The 18,389-nt window shown below is 44.3% G+C and overlaps 2 protein-coding genes across 2 annotated transcripts; one reads left to right on the top strand and one right to left on the bottom strand.

The window, feature by feature from the left end:
- Positions 1–935: 935 nt before the first annotated feature.
- RILPL2 (Rab interacting lysosomal protein like 2) lies at positions 936–8,779 on the bottom strand. The gene is made up of 4 exons (XM_054996689.1): positions 8,284–8,779; positions 4,830–4,981; positions 3,102–3,215; positions 936–1,972 (listed from the first exon to the last, which is right to left on the bottom strand). The coding sequence occupies exons 1-4, from the start codon at positions 8,767–8,769 to the stop codon at positions 1,948–1,950; spliced, it is 777 nt and encodes a 258-aa protein (XP_054852664.1). The 5' UTR covers positions 8,770–8,779; the 3' UTR covers positions 936–1,947.
- Positions 8,780–9,827: 1,048 nt separating this feature from the next.
- SNRNP35 (small nuclear ribonucleoprotein U11/U12 subunit 35) lies at positions 9,828–14,601 on the top strand. The gene is made up of 2 exons (XM_054996660.1): positions 9,828–9,863; positions 12,989–14,601. Exon 2 carries the CDS (start codon positions 12,992–12,994, stop codon positions 13,760–13,762), a length of 771 nt encoding a protein of 256 aa, XP_054852635.1. The 5' UTR covers positions 9,828–9,863; positions 12,989–12,991; the 3' UTR covers positions 13,763–14,601.
- The last annotated feature ends 3,788 nt before the right edge of the window (positions 14,602–18,389 follow it).

The raw sequence follows: 18,389 nt of genomic DNA, 5'->3' as shown, positions 1-18,389 counted from the left end.
AAAAAAAAAAAAAAACTTGAAGAAAATATTTCTGTGTACAAAGATAAAATAAAATGAGATATTTATTAACAATAAAATGGCTGTTTCAGCTTCTGTGATTTTTCAATATGCTGTGCCACACTGTAAAAGTCAAGTGCAGTGACACATGCTAAGTCCTTGCTGCAACCGGAGGCGCTTGGGGGCCTTTCTCCTCCCCTTCTGTGTGGCAGACCGGGGTTCATGTCTTCGAGCCTGCAAAGACCTATGCATAATTAAAGTTTGGAATTTACTGCCCTGAGACAAGATAGCCACTAGCTTAGAAATGAAAGATTGTGCAGATTCATGGAGAACACGCAATTAATCATGACAGTGATTGGAACCTGTTCAGAGGTAATACATCTTTGGATGCTGGAAGGAGCGGGTTAGGACATAAGAAGAGCCTACCTGGACCAGACCAGCACCCCGTTTCCAAAAGTGGCTTGTCACAAAGATGTTGGATAAAAATACACGAAGAGAGGCAGAAGATTTTCAAGCTTAGGTTTGAGTTGAATCCGAAACATAGGCAATTAAATATTCGACCAAGTAATATTACAAGAAAACATGGAGGGCTTTTCAAGTATATAGTGACAACTGCAAAAGCAGATCTTGAGGATTTAGCCGTGTTAGTCTGTAGTAGCAAAATAGTAAAGAGTCCAGTAGCACCTTTAAGACTAACCAACTTTACTGTAGCATAAGCTTTCGAGAACCACAGTTCTCTTCGTCAGATGCATCTGACGAGAACTGTGGTTCTCGAAAGCTTATGCTACAGTAAAGTTGGTTAGTCTTAAAGGTGCTACTGGACTCTTTTCTAACTGCAAAAGTACTATATGTAGCTAAATGGAAAACAGAATCTTGCCCTGATATGTCTGAGTGGATGGATAAGGTGTATGAATATGCATTGATGGCTAAATTAACTTATGTCCATAATAGACCAATACCGGAATTCCAGGAAAAGTGGAACTATTTCTTCGATTACATAGCTCTAAAAATGAAGAGTAGCCAATATGGAAAGATGCTGAATATAAAATATGAAAGATGACTGATTAAAAACTATTGATATTAAATTTTAGGTATAAGGAATTAAGGAGAGGGAGAGGAGAGCCATCCCATAAGCTACTGTGTTGCCACATATTTTGAATATACTTTTCTGTTATAGTTTAAATTTAGTATTTTGTATAAGTCTCTGTGCTCTTTCTACTGTTATTTCTATTTTTCTTTTCAAATAAAACTTTTTTTAAAAAGTGGCCCGTCAAATGCTTCCAGCGAGCCAAGCAGGAGACAATGAATACCCTTCCCTTTCTGAGACGGAGAGACAAGAAGTGTACGAGATATTGAGAACGTGAGAACTGTGGTTCTCGAAAGCTTATGCTACAGTAAAGTTGGTTAGTTTTAAAGGTGCTACTGGACTCTTTTCTATTTTGCTACTACAGACTAACGGCTAAAATAGAGAAGATGCCCTGTTGGTCAGATTCAGCAAGGCTCCTCTTGCTTCACTCCCACTGTTGCCCTATAAATTTTGTCTGGTTTTTTAAATCAAGTGACTCCATGACTAAAGCCTCTTCAAATCAGCATAAATATTCAGATAGTCCTGCAGCTGCCCAGAACAGTAGCATGTCGCAATGGAAGTATGAAATAAAACCAGTGAACCTCTTTCAAAAGATACAAAAACCAAAAGTGCGTGAATTTATTTTTGCCCCCTCTAGACCAAAAAAAATTCCAGTATGAGGCTGACATCTGTAACAGATAGGAAATGGTTTCGGTCTTTAGAAACTGGTACAAACATGGGGAATTTAAGACAGTGGAAAAATCGACACAACTGAAACTTCTGCGATCACAGTAAGAAATAGACACACTTTAGCTGTTGCGCTTCTTGGTTTTCTGCTTCCTGTACAGTCAGATTTTTTTGAGTCATGGTGACAAAGCAGCTCTTCATCGTGGCCTTTTAAAAGCAAACCTGCAATCAAAGGGGAAGAAAGCGTGAAACATCCAAGAGCAAAGAGGCCCCCGAAAGCAAGCCCCCTGCCTTCCTGCTCTTGCTGAAAACACAGGCCTTGAGACTGAGTCTCTCTACACGAGATCTCTTGCATGAGGACGCTCAAGTATAGGGAGACGCAATGTTAGCTGGGAAGCGTAGCTTAAAAAGACAGAGCCGGCAGAGATCGCTCCTCAAAAGGTTTGTTAATTTCATCTTCACCTCCCCAAAGGCTCTGTCAATTTCACCTCACCAGTCTAAACCTGTGTGGGATGGCAACCAGAGGGCAGTGAGGAATGGAAATGGGCTGGAGCTGCCTTCCAAAGCCGGTCTTGAATCTGGAGAGGTTATAATGGGCTGAATTTCCCTTCTGGTATTTCACAGCCGCATCACACAGCACCAGTGTATAGCAAAGCCTTCGTCCTGCTGCCAGCTCTAGTCTTTTTAAACTACCCTCCTGTAGAGGTGAAATTGACAGAGCCTTTGGGGAGGCGAAGATAAAATTAGCAAACCCTCTGAGGAGTGATCTCTGCCAGCTCAGTCTTTTGAAACTACGCTTCCTGGCTAACATTGAATCTCTCTACACTTGAGCGTCCCCATGTAAGATGTCATGTGCAGAGAGACTCTGTGCTGCCAATGCAAAAACGGGTCCTTGTGTTCTTTACAAAACTTGGAGCTTGACTGGGAGGGGGAAGTTAAAGCTGAACATAAACTTCTTAATATCTCATAGGAAATAAAAAATTATTAAAAAGTTGTAGTCAATGGAACAAAGCAGAGAGTGGCAAAGCAAACGAAAAAGAAAGAAGCCCGCGGGGAAATGCTAATGCCCAAGGGCCATCTGAATAGAAGAGCAGCCGTGCTGGTTCAGAACAGTGGGATTTCTGGACCCAGTCTGTGTCCCTTTACATGTGCATAGAATCTCATTGGCCAGGTTGTTTTTCACTCGCCCAGTTTAGAGAAAAGCTGTGGTTCTCCCTACCCCCAACAAAGATAAAAGTACAATTAGCAAAGAAAGCCAGCATTCATTCCACATGCGCACATTTTACAACTACACTTTTTGCATTTGATTAAACCTCTCCTACATCTCCAAAGATGCTGCTGCATTACTTACAGTCTTTTTACGATGGTTTTCTCTTCGCTTCCTGTACTTGAACCAGAAGCGCTGCCTACAGCGGGTTCCTTGTGTGTTGGCTCAATCGGATGCTGCTTCTGTGACATGAGGCCACTGGGAGGGGGGGAGAGAAGATTCCACCCTTCAGTATCAAAGCTATGCAAAAAACTCAGGGCTTTTTTTAAGCGGGAATGCAGTGGAACGGAGTTCCAGCACCTCTTGAAAATGGTCACATGGCCAGTGGCCCCGCCCCCTGATCTCCAGACAGAGGGGAGTTTAGATTGCCTTCGGAGCCACTGCAGCGCGGAGGGTGATCTAAACTCCCCTCTGTCTGGAAATCGGGGGACGGGGCCACCAGCCATGTGACCATTTCAGCCGAAGGTGATTTAAACTTTAAAAAACTCCCCCCTTGTTCCAGCTGAACCGAAGTGACATCGTGCGGTCCTGAGTTCCACCACCTCTTTTCCCAGAAAAAAGCCCTGAAAAAACTGATGTGCTTATGTCAAAGATATCTGTTCATTGCCAGCTGTATATACTATACACACATACCTCTGCTAACTGGACACATTTAATGCATTTTATGACATGGGCTCTAGTCAAAAAACGCTTCTGCTGCTGTCCACAGCCAGGCTAGGTTTTGATCTCATGTGAAGGTAAACAAGGTGGCAAAGAGACCCAAGGTAGTAGACTGGACTGCACCAATTTATGCTGCAGGTGGAGGATCACTTTTCAGAATACTCCCCTACATTACAGACCCCTGCAAAAAAGGAAACCAGAACAGCAAGCAAATATAAGAGGTACAATCTTTCTCCCTGCTGTGCTAGTCTTCCATTTGCAGACAGCATCTCGTGAGAAGGAACAGTCGAAGCTGCGATCCACTCCCTGAGAGCCTCTCTATATGAGACACTTTAAACGGGGATGCTCAAATGAAGGGAGACACAATGTTAGCTGGGAAGGATAGTTTAAAAAGACAGAGCCAGCGGAGATCTTTCATCTTCACCTCCCCAAAGGCTCTGTCAATTTTACCTCCCCTTTGAGGAGGCGAAGATAAAATTAACAAACCTCTGAGGAGTGATCTCCATCAGCTCTGTCTTTTTAAACTGCCCTCCTGTAGAGAGTTGAAACTGACAAAGCCGAAGATGAAATTAAAAAAAAACCCTCTGAGGAGCAATCTCAGCAGGCTCTGTCTTTTTAAACTACCTTCCTGTAGAGAGGTGAAACTGACAAGAGCTTTGGGGGAGGTGAAGATGAAATACAACCTCGGAGGAGTGATTTCCCCCAGCTCTTGTCTTTTAAAACTATTTTTCGCAGCTAACTTTGCGTCTCCCTACACTTAAGGGTCCTGTGTAGGATGTCTCGTATAGATAGTCTCAGACAGCTCCGCCACCTCATTTGCCTACATGGGTAAATGTAGCCTTAATCTTCACAACGTTACACTCTCATTTTAAAATGCGAAATTTCTGTCCCTCAATGAATCCCCTTATTTGGACCTGCTTTTGGTACAGAAAGCAGAATTTTCCGTGGGGCTGGATCCCTCTGTGGACATGCAAATAGTTAACAGCAAGGGTAGCTCAGTCTCGTCTCCCAGCCCTCTTCCTTTCTGTGTCTAATGAAGGACACACAGCAGAACTCCTGATCCTGTTGGCAAACCACACATTTTGTACAGCCTGTTCAGAACCCCTCCTGCATTATCCTCTCTGAGCAGGCGTGAAATCCAGCTCTCCTTACCTCTTGTAGCACTGTAGCTCTTCTTGCACCACCATTAGCTGGGCCTTCAAGTGGTTGCGTTCCTGGAGCACCTCCCTTAGCTCCTGCAGCGTGAAGCGGGGGCGGTTGGCATCCGTGAGGTCTACGACCATCTTGTTGGGGCCAAGGCTGACCTATAAGGCCACAAACAAGATGTTAGGGTTTTTTTAAAATCCAGATAAATCCACTGCCCATTCCAGTGACTTTGGGAAGGACAGCCAGATTTACAATATAGCCAACGGGATAAAATGTATACGGGAAAATAAAAATGCCAGTCGGGAGGCTGGAAAGGGGAGGGCGTATCAAATGCTTTTCTCTTCAGGAATCATTGTAAAGAATATATAAGGCAATGGATAATATTAGTCTTTTGATTTCGGTAGTGCATTACAAATAGTCAAAACACTCCACCATAAGAGTATTTCAATAATTCCTAAGTTGTTGGCACTGGTAAAAAAAAAATGGTTGTGGCTTTCAAAAAGTGAGCCTGCAGGCAAGGAGAAGGAAGTGTGAAGATGTGTACGAGCACAAAGAGGCCCCAGAAAAGCAGTCAGCCTGCTAAACATTTCCGTATATATTCCTTCAATAATTCTTAAGTTTTCAGCACAGGCAAAATCTTTTCTCTCATATATCTAGTGGGGGTGTGTGTGTTCCCTTAATGTTTCTCTCTCTCACCCTCCTTTTCTCCTCAGAATGGCTTTATTGATTTTCTATGGATGCTGCAGCTAGATTTTAAATTATTTTAAAGGGTGCTTCGATTATTGATTGTTGCGTTGGCTTCCATTGAGTTTGTGACGTTATGATGGTGTGGTGTTACCATTTTCATTATAGCCACAAATCTACCTTTAAGCTGGAAGCTACCTCAGGAACTGTAGTGCAGAGAATGCAGGGTGTAAAGATTGTAAATACATAAACAAATCCTTACAACAGCCCTGTAAGGTTGGCCAGCAGCAAAGATTGGGAGCTAACGCAGAGAGAGTAAGAGCTGGCGAAGGCTGTATAGGCTAAATGAAAAGTCCAAGAACAGGAGCAGTATGTGTCTGGTGTATATATGCTAGATGCTGGGGACAGCGGAGGGCTATAACTCCAAAGGGGTCACTGTGTGAATTCGTTGCTGCAAAGAACAAACAGGAGCCTGGCAGCATCTTAAAGACTAACAAGTTTTTCTTCCAGCATAAACATCACAGAGAGGGCTGCTGGCTGCAGCTGGACTTGATTTAGCGTCAAAGTGGACTAGCAGAATAGTTCCTTTTGCTGCTCAGTCCTAGAACATTTGGAAAAAACAGTGGCTCTGTTCAGACTTCATGTGAAACCTGGGTTTAATTAACCTCAAGATGGTTAGCATGATTATCCAACCATAGTCCCCTCCACTGATGCCAGTTTGGTGTAGTGGTTAAGAGCGGCAGGACTGTAATCTGGAGAGCCAGGTTTGATTCCCCACTCCTCCACTTGAAGCCAGCTGGAGGATCTGTCACAGCTTTCTCAGAGCTCTCTCAGCCCCACCCACCTCACAGGGTGATTGTCATGAGGATAATAATAACACACTTTGTAAACCGCATCGAGTGGGCATTAAGTTCTCCTGAAGGGCGGTGTATAAATTGAATGTTGTTGTTATGTCAGGATGTCTGCATTTGTGGGAACCCAATCTTCGTTGGTTCCCTGCCAATATCTTTGTCCAGTCCCCAACTACAGAGATGCCTGCCCAGAGCAAATGTGAAGGAATTCACATTTATGAAGGCAAACCAGACTTTGAATGACTGTCTAAAAGCTGAATCCTGGTAAACATAGTTAAAATAGTAGGATTGAAGTCCGGCAGCCCCTTAGAGACCAACAAGATTTTCAGGGATAAACTGCCGAGAGTCAGAGCTCCCTTCTGATAAGAATAAGTATCTGAAGAAGCGAGCTCTGAACTCTGGGACTTGAGCCTGCAATAAACCAAGATGTCAGCTCCGTCTGTATATTCATTCCAACAACACAATCCCTCGACTTAACCTATATCATCTCAGGCTCATTTGCTTGTTCATCTTCCAACATTATATATGCCATCAAGTGTCAGCAATGCCCTTCAACTCTCTTTATTGGACAAACAGATCAGCCTCTTTGCAAAATAACGAAAGGACATAAATCTGATATCAAAACCCACACATTCAAAAACCAGTGGGAGAACATTTCAATCTGCCAGGATATTCCATTGCTGACCTCCGAGTAGCAGATCTCAAGCAGAGAGACTTCAAAGGAAAATTACAGCTCAAGTTTATTTGCAAATTTGGAACAATGGATCCCCCAGAGTGAAATCGGGACACAAGATTTTTGTCACACTACAGATGCTAATTATACACAATTCACACCTATGCTCTATCAAGCTAATTACAACATGTATTATAGCTAGCGTCCTGACAATCTAATTTGCAACACCCCTTCCACCCTCTACCTGGATTCATTGAGTACAAAGATGAACGGTCCCTGTTGAAAGCTCACAGACTTGTATCTTTTCCTACTCCAGGCGTCTTGACAAAGGAAGTTTTGACTTTCAAAAGCTCACACCCTGGAAATCTAGTTAGTCTCTAAGGTGCTACTGGACCCGATTCTTACCCTGAAAATCTTGGTCTCTAAGGCGCCACCGGACTCAAATCCTGCTTCTACTACAGACCAACACCTAAAACTATAGTTAAACACTGGTTTTGTGTGACGTCTGAATGGAGCCTTCCTTTGAGTCCTTGAGTGCACCTGCCCTTTGCTAGTGAGTGCCTCAACAACAAAACCAAAAAAGCACGCCCAAGACGGAAAGAATTTCAACCATGAACAGTAGTGAAAATGTGAATACAATATTTCATCAAGGTTATACGTTACTATACAAAAGTTAAGCGTTTCAATACAACATCCTGAGGACACACAAAAATAAGGCAGTATACATATATGTCAAATGAATGCCAACACAGTCCAGAGGAAAACAAGGCAGTATTGCCGAGAGGATAGTTCGTCCAAATGCAATCAATAAGCTTCCCAAATCACGCGTATTTGGGAAGCTTATTGATTGCATTTGGACGAACTATCCTCTCGGCAATACTGCCTTGTTTTCCTCTGGACTGTGTTGGCATTCATTTGACATATATGTATACTGCCTTATTTTTGTGTGTCCTCAGGATGTTGTATTGAAACGCTTAACTTTTGTATAGTAACGTATAACCTTGATGAAATATTGTATTCACATTTTCACTACTGTTCATGGTTGAAATTCTTTCCGTCTTGGGCGTGCTTTTTTGGTTTTGTTGTTGTACTCGTTGGAAGCTTAATACCCCCCTTCTGTGTTAGTGAGTGCCTCAAAGCAGCCACCTTCTAAGCAAGTTGACAGTGGACAGTCCTCTGACATTCGGGTGAGGCCGGTTGCCAACCCTTCCTTTAAAAAATATTAGGAATCCAAAGCCAGCCTTGGGCCTACCTCTTCTGCAGCGCTGTGGGACCCCTGTTTCCGGAGCTCCTCCACCTCCCGCTTCAGGCTGTCCCTCTCCATCTTCAGGGCTTCCACCGTCAGGTTGCTTTCGTTCACCAGGGCTTCCAACATCTCCAGGACACTGACCACCTTGAACTGCAGGTGGGCCACCTTGGCTGCCATCTCCCCCCGCGGCTCACTGCTGATTTTGTGCAGTTCCCTTCCTAAGACATAAGAGATGTCATAGACGTCCTCCACCGTCAGCTGGAAGGGGTTCTTCCTAAAAGCACCTTCAGGCTCACAGCCACCACCGCTGCCCTCTTTTTCTTCTTCCCCCTCCTCCTCTTCCTCCTGGTGCTGTTCAGCCTGCATGCCAAGCAATGGGATGCCTAGAGAATAAAAGCAGAGAAGAGAGAGGGAGACAAGAGGCTCCAGCAGTCCTTCGCCGGCTGGGGTCTGCACTTCTGCCCATGCAGCCAGGCGAAGTTGCACCATCCAGCGACTTCCTTCCTCCTTTGAAAGTTTCATCTGTGACTAAATCCCTCCAATCTGCCTTGGGGGAAGTGACAGAGGGCCCAATCAGGGCTAAGAGGGAAGGTTGCCATGGTGCCGGAGGGAAGTTGACAGGCTGGGACGCCTGAGTGACAGGCTGCCATGGCAGAAGGAGGGCTGCATGGGCCACATCTGCAAATGTACAGCTGCTCCGTCCTGCTGAGATCAGGGAGCTGCCAGCTAGGGTCAGCTGCTTGCAACATGACTATATAAGTGGAATTCAAGTGTGTGTACTTTATTCATTCAAATAATTTTTTTTAATACTGGGGTATGGCTTCAAAATCATCTGTAGCCAGGATCAGTTGTCATTTTGGCAGCCATCACCTGGAAATTGGCAACCGGAGTTATCCCCCCCCCCCAAAAGCATCAGGAAAGAATTCTCTGCTGGTTGTGTAAAAGAACTACGATGGCTTTCAACTCTTCAGGGCTAATTTAAAATAAAGAGAAGAAAAAATAATTGCAAGACACTCTCTTCACTAGATGTGTTCACTTGGCTGTAAAATCCAGGACACTCCCTGGCCCTAGGGTTGCCAGCTCCAGGTTGGAAAATTCCTAGAGATTTTGGGGTAGAGCCTTGGGAAGACATTTTGGGGTTTTTTGGGGGGGGGGAGGGTAATGCCATTTTCTGCAGGAAAACTGATCTTCGTCGGCTGGACATCTGTTATGAAAAGCAGAAGATCTCCAGGTAACACCTGGAGCTTGGCAACCCAACGGCCTCCAGTTTAACCGCCGCAGCCCTAAACCCGGTGGCATACCGTCTTCCGCCATCAGGGGGCGTCCGCTGGGAAGCGCAAAAGCAAACGCGCCTTTGTTTTCGGAGCTGCGGATTCGCGCTGCGCGACAGTCGGAGTTGGAACCCCGGGGGGAGGGAGGGGGGAGGATTCTGCCTTTCCCCAAACTGCTGCTTTTTAATATCTAATCTTTCCAGGTCTAAGGGATCAATTTCTGCGGAAAAGAGTTTTTGGGATCTGATGAATCATCTGTTGCAGATGGGAGAGTAGGTGCTTTTTTGAGGACCTGGGGTCTCCTAGCGCGCGGTGAGTGCTTGCCTGCCTTTTGCAAACTGTTGTAAATCGGGGAGGGGGAGGAATAGGCGTTGGTGGATGCAGTGGCCGCGTGGTGACTGCATAGCCTCTTCTGGGCTGGAAGGAGCTGCTGGCTTGGAGTGGGAGGAAGTCCAAGTGCAATAAGTTTGCAGCTGACCAGGGCAAAAGCCCCAGCCTGCTCCTTAAAATTAGGGTTGCCGGCTCTGGGTTGGAAAATTCCTGGAGATTTGGGGGATGGAGCCTGCATAGAGCAAGGGTTTGCAGTGGGGAGGGACCTCAGCAGGGTTTAATGCCATACAGCCCACCTTCCAAAGCAGCCATTTTCTCCAGGGAACTGATCTATGTCGCATGGTGATCAGTTGTGATTCCAGGAGATTTCCAGGCCTCGGCTGGAGGTTGGCAGCCCTGTCTTTGTTAATACTAATAATGCCGTTTTTTAAAAAAAAGTTTTGGTATTCATGAAGTTCTCCTCTCTTGGCCCAAATCCTTAATGCCCAAGAGGCAACGAATCAAGATGGGTAGCCATGTTAATCTGTCTGTAGCAGTGGAAAAAAGCAAGAGTCCAGTAGCACCTATAAGACTAATAAAATTTGTGGTAGGGTAGGAGCTTTCGTGAATCACAGTTTCTTCGCAGAGAAAAGAGCAAGAGTCCAATAGCGTATATAAAAAAGGTAAAGGTAGTCCCCAGTGCAAGCACCGAGTCATTACTGACCCATGGGGGGATGTCACATCACGATGTTTTCTTGGCAGACTTTTTACAGGGTGGTTTGCCATTGCCTTCCCCAGTCATCTACACTTTACCTCCAGGAAACTGGGTACTCAATAGCATACATAAGACTAACAAAATTTGTGGTAGGGTAGGCGCGTTCGTGAGTCACAGCTCACTTCTTCAGATACAGAAAAGAGCAAGAATCCAGTAGCACCTATAAGACTTAACAAAATTTGTGGTAGGGTATGAGCTTTTGTGAGTCACAGCTCACTTCTTCAGATATAGCTAGAATGTGAGTCCATCTGTCCTTATATCTTGGGAAAGTGGAGTGATTTCAGATGCTGAATGACAATAGCCGGTGAATGACAATAGCAGGCATGATATAACCCCGTGAAGGGGGGGTTAAACCATCACCCCTATGCAAACACAGAAGCATATATGAACCACTATGCAGCATGAATTGTTATATTTAATGTTTTTAAATGTTTTTTAAATGTATTATTTAATGTTTTAAAATGTTTTTAAACATGTTTGTATTTGTTATCCGCCCTGAGCCTGCGAAAGCGGGGAGGGCGGAATATAAATATAATAAATTAAATTAAATTAAATTAAATGATAGTATAGGGTGGGGTATGCAGAGTGCTGGTGGGTGTGGAGAAACCAGCACTGATATTTGAAATCACTCCACTCACCAAGTTATGACTCACAAAAGTTCCTACCCTACCTCAAAGTTTGTTAGTCTTATAGGTGCTACTAGACTCTTGCTCTTTTCCACTACAAGAGGCAACAGTACTCCGTAAAGAGGTGCCTGTTCTCCATACCCCCGAGAAAAGGACTTGCTAATAATAGTTGGCATTAATGGCAAAGTGAACATTTGAATGCTCCAAGAATTTCACATATATTATCTTGGCGTCATCCGTACAACAACCCTGTGAGTTTATTAGCCCTAAGTGTTTAGCGTTGGCGTGTTCAAGAACTCCAAAATAAGATCTGATTTGAACGTGACTCTCAAGTGAAAGCACCCCTCCTGTTCCTACCCACGCCAAGCACCTAAGTGAGAGGAAAAGGGTGCATTGAAGTTGGTTTTTTGTGTTAGCTGCCTTAGGTTTCTAGGAGGAAATCTGGGATAAAAATCTGATACATTAAAAAGCAGTCCCCAGTGTATTGAAACATTAACTAACATTAATTAATAAATTATATTTATTAGAATATAATTGCCTTTGCAGTTTATTAAAGTTGCTTTTATCTTTGAACATTACATTTTAATAATAAATAAGATGTAAAGGCAACAATATACGGGCTGCAAGCATGTTCCTAATTGCAGACTGGGAGGGCAGCTGAGATTGTGAGTAGTTAATAATAGCCAATAGATTGTGAGAGTAGTTCTATATTCAGGCTTGGTGTACTAGTTACATAAACAGGATTATAATCCATAGCTACTGAATAACTGAAATGGGTGTTCCTCTTTGAAATCTATTCACCACCATCCCTGCTCAGGGCTCTATGCTTGTGCTGAAAAGAGAATAATTCTTGGGTATTTTTCTTCCTTCAGTTCTAGTTACATAGCAGTCTAGTGGTAGCAGTTGGCCTGCCTTACAACATTGGTTTACAGGCCTTGAGTCTGCAAAAGCTTATGCTGCAATTCATGTCTTTTAGGTGTCTGTAGGATTCTTTTTTTGTTCACACGAACTTAACGTGGCTATCCCACTGGAACTCATTAGTTTAGGCTCTGTTTACATTCAGCCGAATCAAATGGTGAGACTTTTATTACACAGAAGAGTCAATGTACGTTATGCTTTACAGAGCACAGGAAGACAAAGCTCTGCCCCAAGGAGCTTACAATCCAAAATTTGAGAGAAACACGATGACAAGAGAGGGGAGAAAAGATGGAAGTGGGGCAAAACTGGGGAAGAATGTGTGTTCATTTCCAATTATATGTATCATGGCCTTAGTTCCCGTAGAGGAGGAGAACTAAGAGGTTGTGCGCAAGTTTTTCCTGGGCTGCACCTCTTCAACAAAACATCCTGACATGCACAAAAATATTTTGCACCCTGTCTGAAAAAAAGATGAGGAAGAAACAACCCTGCACTTTATTCAGGAAGGTATTCTCGATATTTGGGCCAGCTGCTGGAAAGACCTTTTAGTGTAGCCACTCCTCTAACTGAAGCCAGCTGGGTAGCCTTGATTCAGTCACTTAAGAACGGCAGGACTCTAATCTGGAGAGCAGAGTTTGATTCCCCACTCCTCCACTTGAAGCCAGCTGGGGGACCTTGGGTCAGTCAGAGCTCTCTCACAGGGTGATTGTTGTGATTCTCTGAGTGGGCGTTAAGTTGTCCTGAAGGGCAGTATATAAATCAAATGTTATTATTATTGTTGTTATTATTATTATTGGTGCTGTTTTCTCCAGACAATGAATGAGTGGGCACCCATTGCAAAAGAATATGATCCGCTCAAAGCAGGAAGCATTGATGGTACCGATGAAGAACCGCATGACCGAGCCATTTGGAGGGCTATGGTGGCCCGCTATGTCCCCAACCAAGGCGTTGTGGGAGATCCACACCTCACGCTCTTTGTTGCTAGACTCAGTCTCCAAACCACTGAGGACAAGTTGAAGGAAGTCTTTTCCAGATACGGAGACATCCGAAGGTTGCGTCTGGTGAGGGACTTGGTCACGGGTTTTTCTAAGGGCTATGCGTTCATTGAGTACAAAGACGAAAGGTCCCTGTTGAAAGCTCACAGAGATGCCAACAAGCTCATTATTGACCAGCGTGAGATATATGTAGATTTTGAGCTGGAAAGGACCCTGAAAGGATGGATCCCGCGGCGGCTTGGGGGCGGCTTTGGGGGCAAAAAGGAGTCTGGGCAGCTGCGGTTTGGGGGCAGGGACAGACCTTTCCGGAAGCCCATCAACTTGCCCGCTATGAAAAGTGATTTTTATGGAGAAGGACTGGCAGAGAAAAGGGAGAGACCCTGGTCCAGGGATTGGAAAACAAGGGATCGAGGTCAGGAGAGGAATAGAGAGCAGAGGTGGCCCGAAAGGGAGCGGAGTGAAAGCAAGAGGGACCGCGAGCGGCACTCCAGAGAGGAAAGAAGCTCTGGAAGAGAGGGAAGGGATAGAGAGCGGAAAGACTGGAGCAGAGACCACACCTCCAAGAAACCAAGGGATGAAGACCGACACTGATGGAAAACTCCCATCTTGTGCCGTGTGACTGCCGGACAACAGGTCATGACAGGAAATCCAGTTCCTGAACATTTTGAACCAACACGTTCGTATCCCAGCCACATGGACTCTGCGAAAGCGCCTTGGTTTAGGACTGGGCTGTAGAACGTTCTCTTTCCTTGCTCAGCCACACTTCACCATTTTTTGCATAGTTGTCACATTGTTTGGTGCCTGTGTGCTCACAATGAAAAACAATTCCGGTATCCTAAAAGTGTGGTTCTTCTAGTGGTAGAAGGCGGCCCCAAAAGAGGCAGGCCCAAGCAGGCTGGCTGCTACTGTCTCTTCCCAGTGCTGTTACTCTTCAGGCAATCTAGGGTAAGACCGCTGCAAGAAAAGGGAGGTTTTTTGGTATTTTTGGTATTTTTTAATACCAAAAAGGGCGAGGGGCACAAAACTGTCCATATTTTCACCATAGTAGCTGATCAGGAGAATTCTCCGCCCATGTGAAGATTTCACCATTCATCTTGTCTTGACCTGTGGCTTTGTTCACAGTGACCGTGTCAGAAATGCCACCGCTAGTTATTTTTGAACACATTACTGGCCTTCAGCTAGGGTTTAAATGTATGTATACAGCCTTTGTAGGTTGTGTGCACATTATTACAGAATGGCTGTAACACAGTGATGAGCTCACCGTACCATTTTCAGGATGGCGCATTTTGTGGGATGCTTCCTGGCTGTCGCAAGATTGAATGAGAGCAGATATTGGAGGCAAACCCCCCCAGTTCTTGGCTTTTTCTTATTGGGCCAGGCTTACAGGCATTCTGGGAACAAAGTTTTTGTGTTGCAAACATACCTTTGTAAATAAATGGCTGAAAAATGATTTTGTAGCTAGTCAGTTTAAAAAAAAAAAACAAAGGGAGGGGCATTAGGTGTATAATATGTAGTAACTTACCCTTTAAGTAAGAGCCCCGTGGCGCAGAGTGGTAAGCTGCAGTACTGCAGCCCAAGCTCTGCTCATGACCCGAGTTCGATAACAAAAAGTCTGCCAAGAAAACATTGTGATGCAACGTCCCTACATGGGTCAGTTAAAAAAAAAAAGTATATGTAACAGTAGTAATCTGAGCTTTAAACCTAGATCAGCGATGTAGGATACAAATCACAAAGGCTTCTCCCTACAGTCTTGTTTGAAGTTATTACACGAGTTTCTGCTTGCAGCAAACTATGCGGTAGCTCTTCTGTTACAATGCTATGTTTAGCATCCCTCTCCTGGGATTATGGGTTTGGGAATTGTGGGTAGAGTGTTATTTTTCCTGGCTCAGCCACACTGCACCATTCTGCCCCGTTGTCACATTGTTTGGTGCCTATGTGTTCACGCACATTCTGTCCATGCTTTTTAATGCATGCTGTGAAATAATGCATGCTATGAAATATTCACAAACATTCTAACTGCCCACGTGAAATCCATGAGCAATAGAATGCTAATAAACAGGGTGGATTCTGTGTGGGGAAAGAGATCTGGGAAAATGGAAAACAATAGGAAGAGAAACCAGATGCAGGAAGTGGTTAAAGGAAGAGAGATAAAATAGGAGGTAGAGTCCTGAGGGAAAGAGGAGTACATGGTTAATTAGGCTGAGAAAAGAAGATGCCAAGGAGAAAGGGCTGGGGAAATCTTATTAATTGCCTAGGTGTAGGAAATGCTGTGGACAGAAAAGAGAATTTTACTGTTTGGTGTCTTCTGAGAATGGACAGTGAGTCCAAGGCTTATTTTATTTAAGCTGCCAATTATTGGCAAGAGGTATATATATACTAACAGCATGTAAACACCATTGACAACTTCTCATTTAATTCAGAAATAGTTTATTTAGATTGTTAAAAAGATCTACAGTTGACCCAACCCTCTTCCCACCCGCCCTGAAAACAAACCGTTTATTGCCTTTTTAATCTTACAGTATCCTGAATCCTTAAGCACATTCACTGTTTTGCATATCTCACAGTGGCATTAATTCCCTTTCCAGTATGTGAGAGCTCTCCAGGAAAATTGCGTTAAGAGGGAGAGCCCTTCCAAGCGTATGACAACTGGTTAAATGCTGACAGTGCAGAGGAAACGACTACATAGAGCGTTAACCCCCCATAGAAGGACTGGTGACAAGATTGGCATATTTTTGTTTTAGATGGGACTGCAGTTTGGCGAAAACTTCAGGCAAATGACAACAGCTTGTGGGTTATCCTCAGCGCTGCCTATGCATTTAAACACACACAGCTGGGGCAGAATTTTGTAGCTGGCAGGGAATGTAGCCTCCTGAGAATCTCCGCTATCTATTTCTAAGAGTTTTCTAGTCCTCATGGAAATAATAGCAAATACCTCCTTTGTAGAAGACTGGAGGATTTTCTAATAGACTGGAGGTGGGACTGCAGTATCCCACCTAGCCCTTCTCTGCTGCGGGCAAGATGAATACATTACGCCAAGTAAGAATCTACATAATTTATTCTAAAACGTGGCGCAACCTGGAGCAGCCATAGAGCTGAGTGGAACTTGAATTTCATCAGCATTTGAAGGTTGGTGAAGTCCTGTTAGCACTTCCTTATATTTACCCTGTGTCCAAGCATCCACACATGTCTCTGATGATAATGGTTGCCCTATTCACAAGTTACAGTGAACACACACACAATCCATGTACACGGAACACTTGATTTTGGTTATACATGCGCTGCGTAATTCTCACTTTATATTCATGTACAGATTGAACTCGCACAGGTACTGTTTTCTGGTTTCGTTTGTCAAGTGACTGCACGTGGACTCTTAAAGATGTACGCATGGACATGCAGAATGTACATGCATTCACTGTAATGTGTGAACAGGGCTATTCTTTGTCCTCATTGGGGTATGGCAGCCGCTTTGAAACATGCTTGTCTTCTGAGATACCCAAGAATTCAGCAAACGTTTTCCCCATAGAAGAAAATTGCAGCAGTGACAAGTTTTGCACAGCTGTGTCTCTTTTTCTATGATCTCCTGGAGTATCAAAATGACAAATGAGGTGAAAACCTCGACTAACATTGATGCCAAAAGCCCCTAGATACAACCTGAAGTCAAAACAATGGTATCAAATGGTAGTGAGTGGTCGATGGGGAAAAGGACCAGTGCTCCTTAGGAGATGTGCAGAAAGGACTGCCGCACACTGGCCAGACTTTAGTGTCTTTAACTCAATTTTTCTCTATCCAGCATCTGCCAGGAAAAGCTTCAACTGCACAGGAGCCCTGCCAGGATAAAACCTGCTTATTTGGAAGCAATTCCCCCCGAGGATAAGTGGGATGTACAGCATTATACTGTGAGAGTCAAACCAGCACATTCCCTTGAGCTGGATGGAAACGTCTTCCTCTTAGACATGATTGGGATTAGTTATATTCAGGAAGCCTTGTCGGTCTTCCACTTTAAAAAAAAAAAATGAAGCGGCTTTCTGCCAAACCAGAGTGTTGGTCTCTGGAGTGGAATACTGTATACTCTGACGGACATCAGCTCTCAAAGGTCTTGAGCAGACAGACATTGTTCCCAGCCAGGCCACTGAAGCGCCTTCTCACCAGAGAGGCCGGTTTTGTTAAGGAAATGTGCTGCTGTCAATGTGCCCCTCTTAAAGTTTGAAAATCACAGGCTGTAGTAGTCCTTTACACCAAATCAAACCAGTGGCCCATCTTGCCTGCTATTGTGGCAACAGCTTTCTTTTTCAGCACCTGCTACCAGCTTGTACCAGCTACCAAGAGACCCCAGGGATTGAGAGCTAAACTACCTGAGACAAATTACACAAGGATGCTCAAGTGATGGGAGACACAATGTTAGCCAGGAAGCGTAGTTTAAATTTCACCTCTCTCTACAGAGCCTACAAAGATCTCTCCTCGGGGTCTGTTAATTTCCTCTTTGCCTCCTGAAAGGCTCTGTCAATTTCTCCTTAGAGGAGGTGAAGAGGAAATTAAACCCTGTGAGGAGCCGTCTTTGCTAGCTCTGTGGAGAGGTGTGAAATTTAAAAACTCTGAGGAGTGATCTTTGCCTGCTCTGTAGAGAGAGGTGATGTTTAAACTATGCTTCCTGGATAACATGGCATCTCCCATCACTTGAGTGTCCTCATGTAATTCGTCTCGTGTAGTTTAGCTCTAAGCCTGGGACTTTTGGCATGCTCTTCCCCAGACTACTGCCCCCTCCCCAAATCATTCCTCCTTTGTACAGCTTTAACCTCTCAAAAAAAAAATCTTACGACATCAGTTATTCACTCGCACATTAAAGCCTCCGTTTCCAACTAGGACAAAGAGGAGTAAAAACCTGCAGTCCTTAAAAGTGACAGGTCTGCTGCACCAAGCCAAACTCAAGACGGCAAGCAAGATTGGAAACGGGCTCAGCACTGTTAATCACCGCTGGGCACCTAACAAGGTCCAAGACAGAGTGTGAGAATTCTCTGTCTGCGTGCCCTTCTTGTTTCCATATAGAAGAAAATTGCAGCAGTGAAGGTGGCAAATGCAAGGTCCCCCTAAAATCCTCTGTTGCATAAGGAACTTTCCGAAGGGAATTCTGCATTTCTTGTAAAAGTCTGTGCTTTACTAGATAAGCATGAAGAGGTAAGAAGGAATACTGCCCTTTAAACCAATTTAGGCTTTGTGAAGT

The sequence above is a fragment of the Eublepharis macularius genome, chromosome 13, assembly GCF_028583425.1.
Source record: "Eublepharis macularius isolate TG4126 chromosome 13, MPM_Emac_v1.0, whole genome shotgun sequence".
Taxonomy (NCBI): Eukaryota; Metazoa; Chordata; class Lepidosauria; order Squamata; family Eublepharidae; genus Eublepharis; species Eublepharis macularius.
This window is presented reverse-complemented; position numbering and strand designations above follow the sequence as displayed.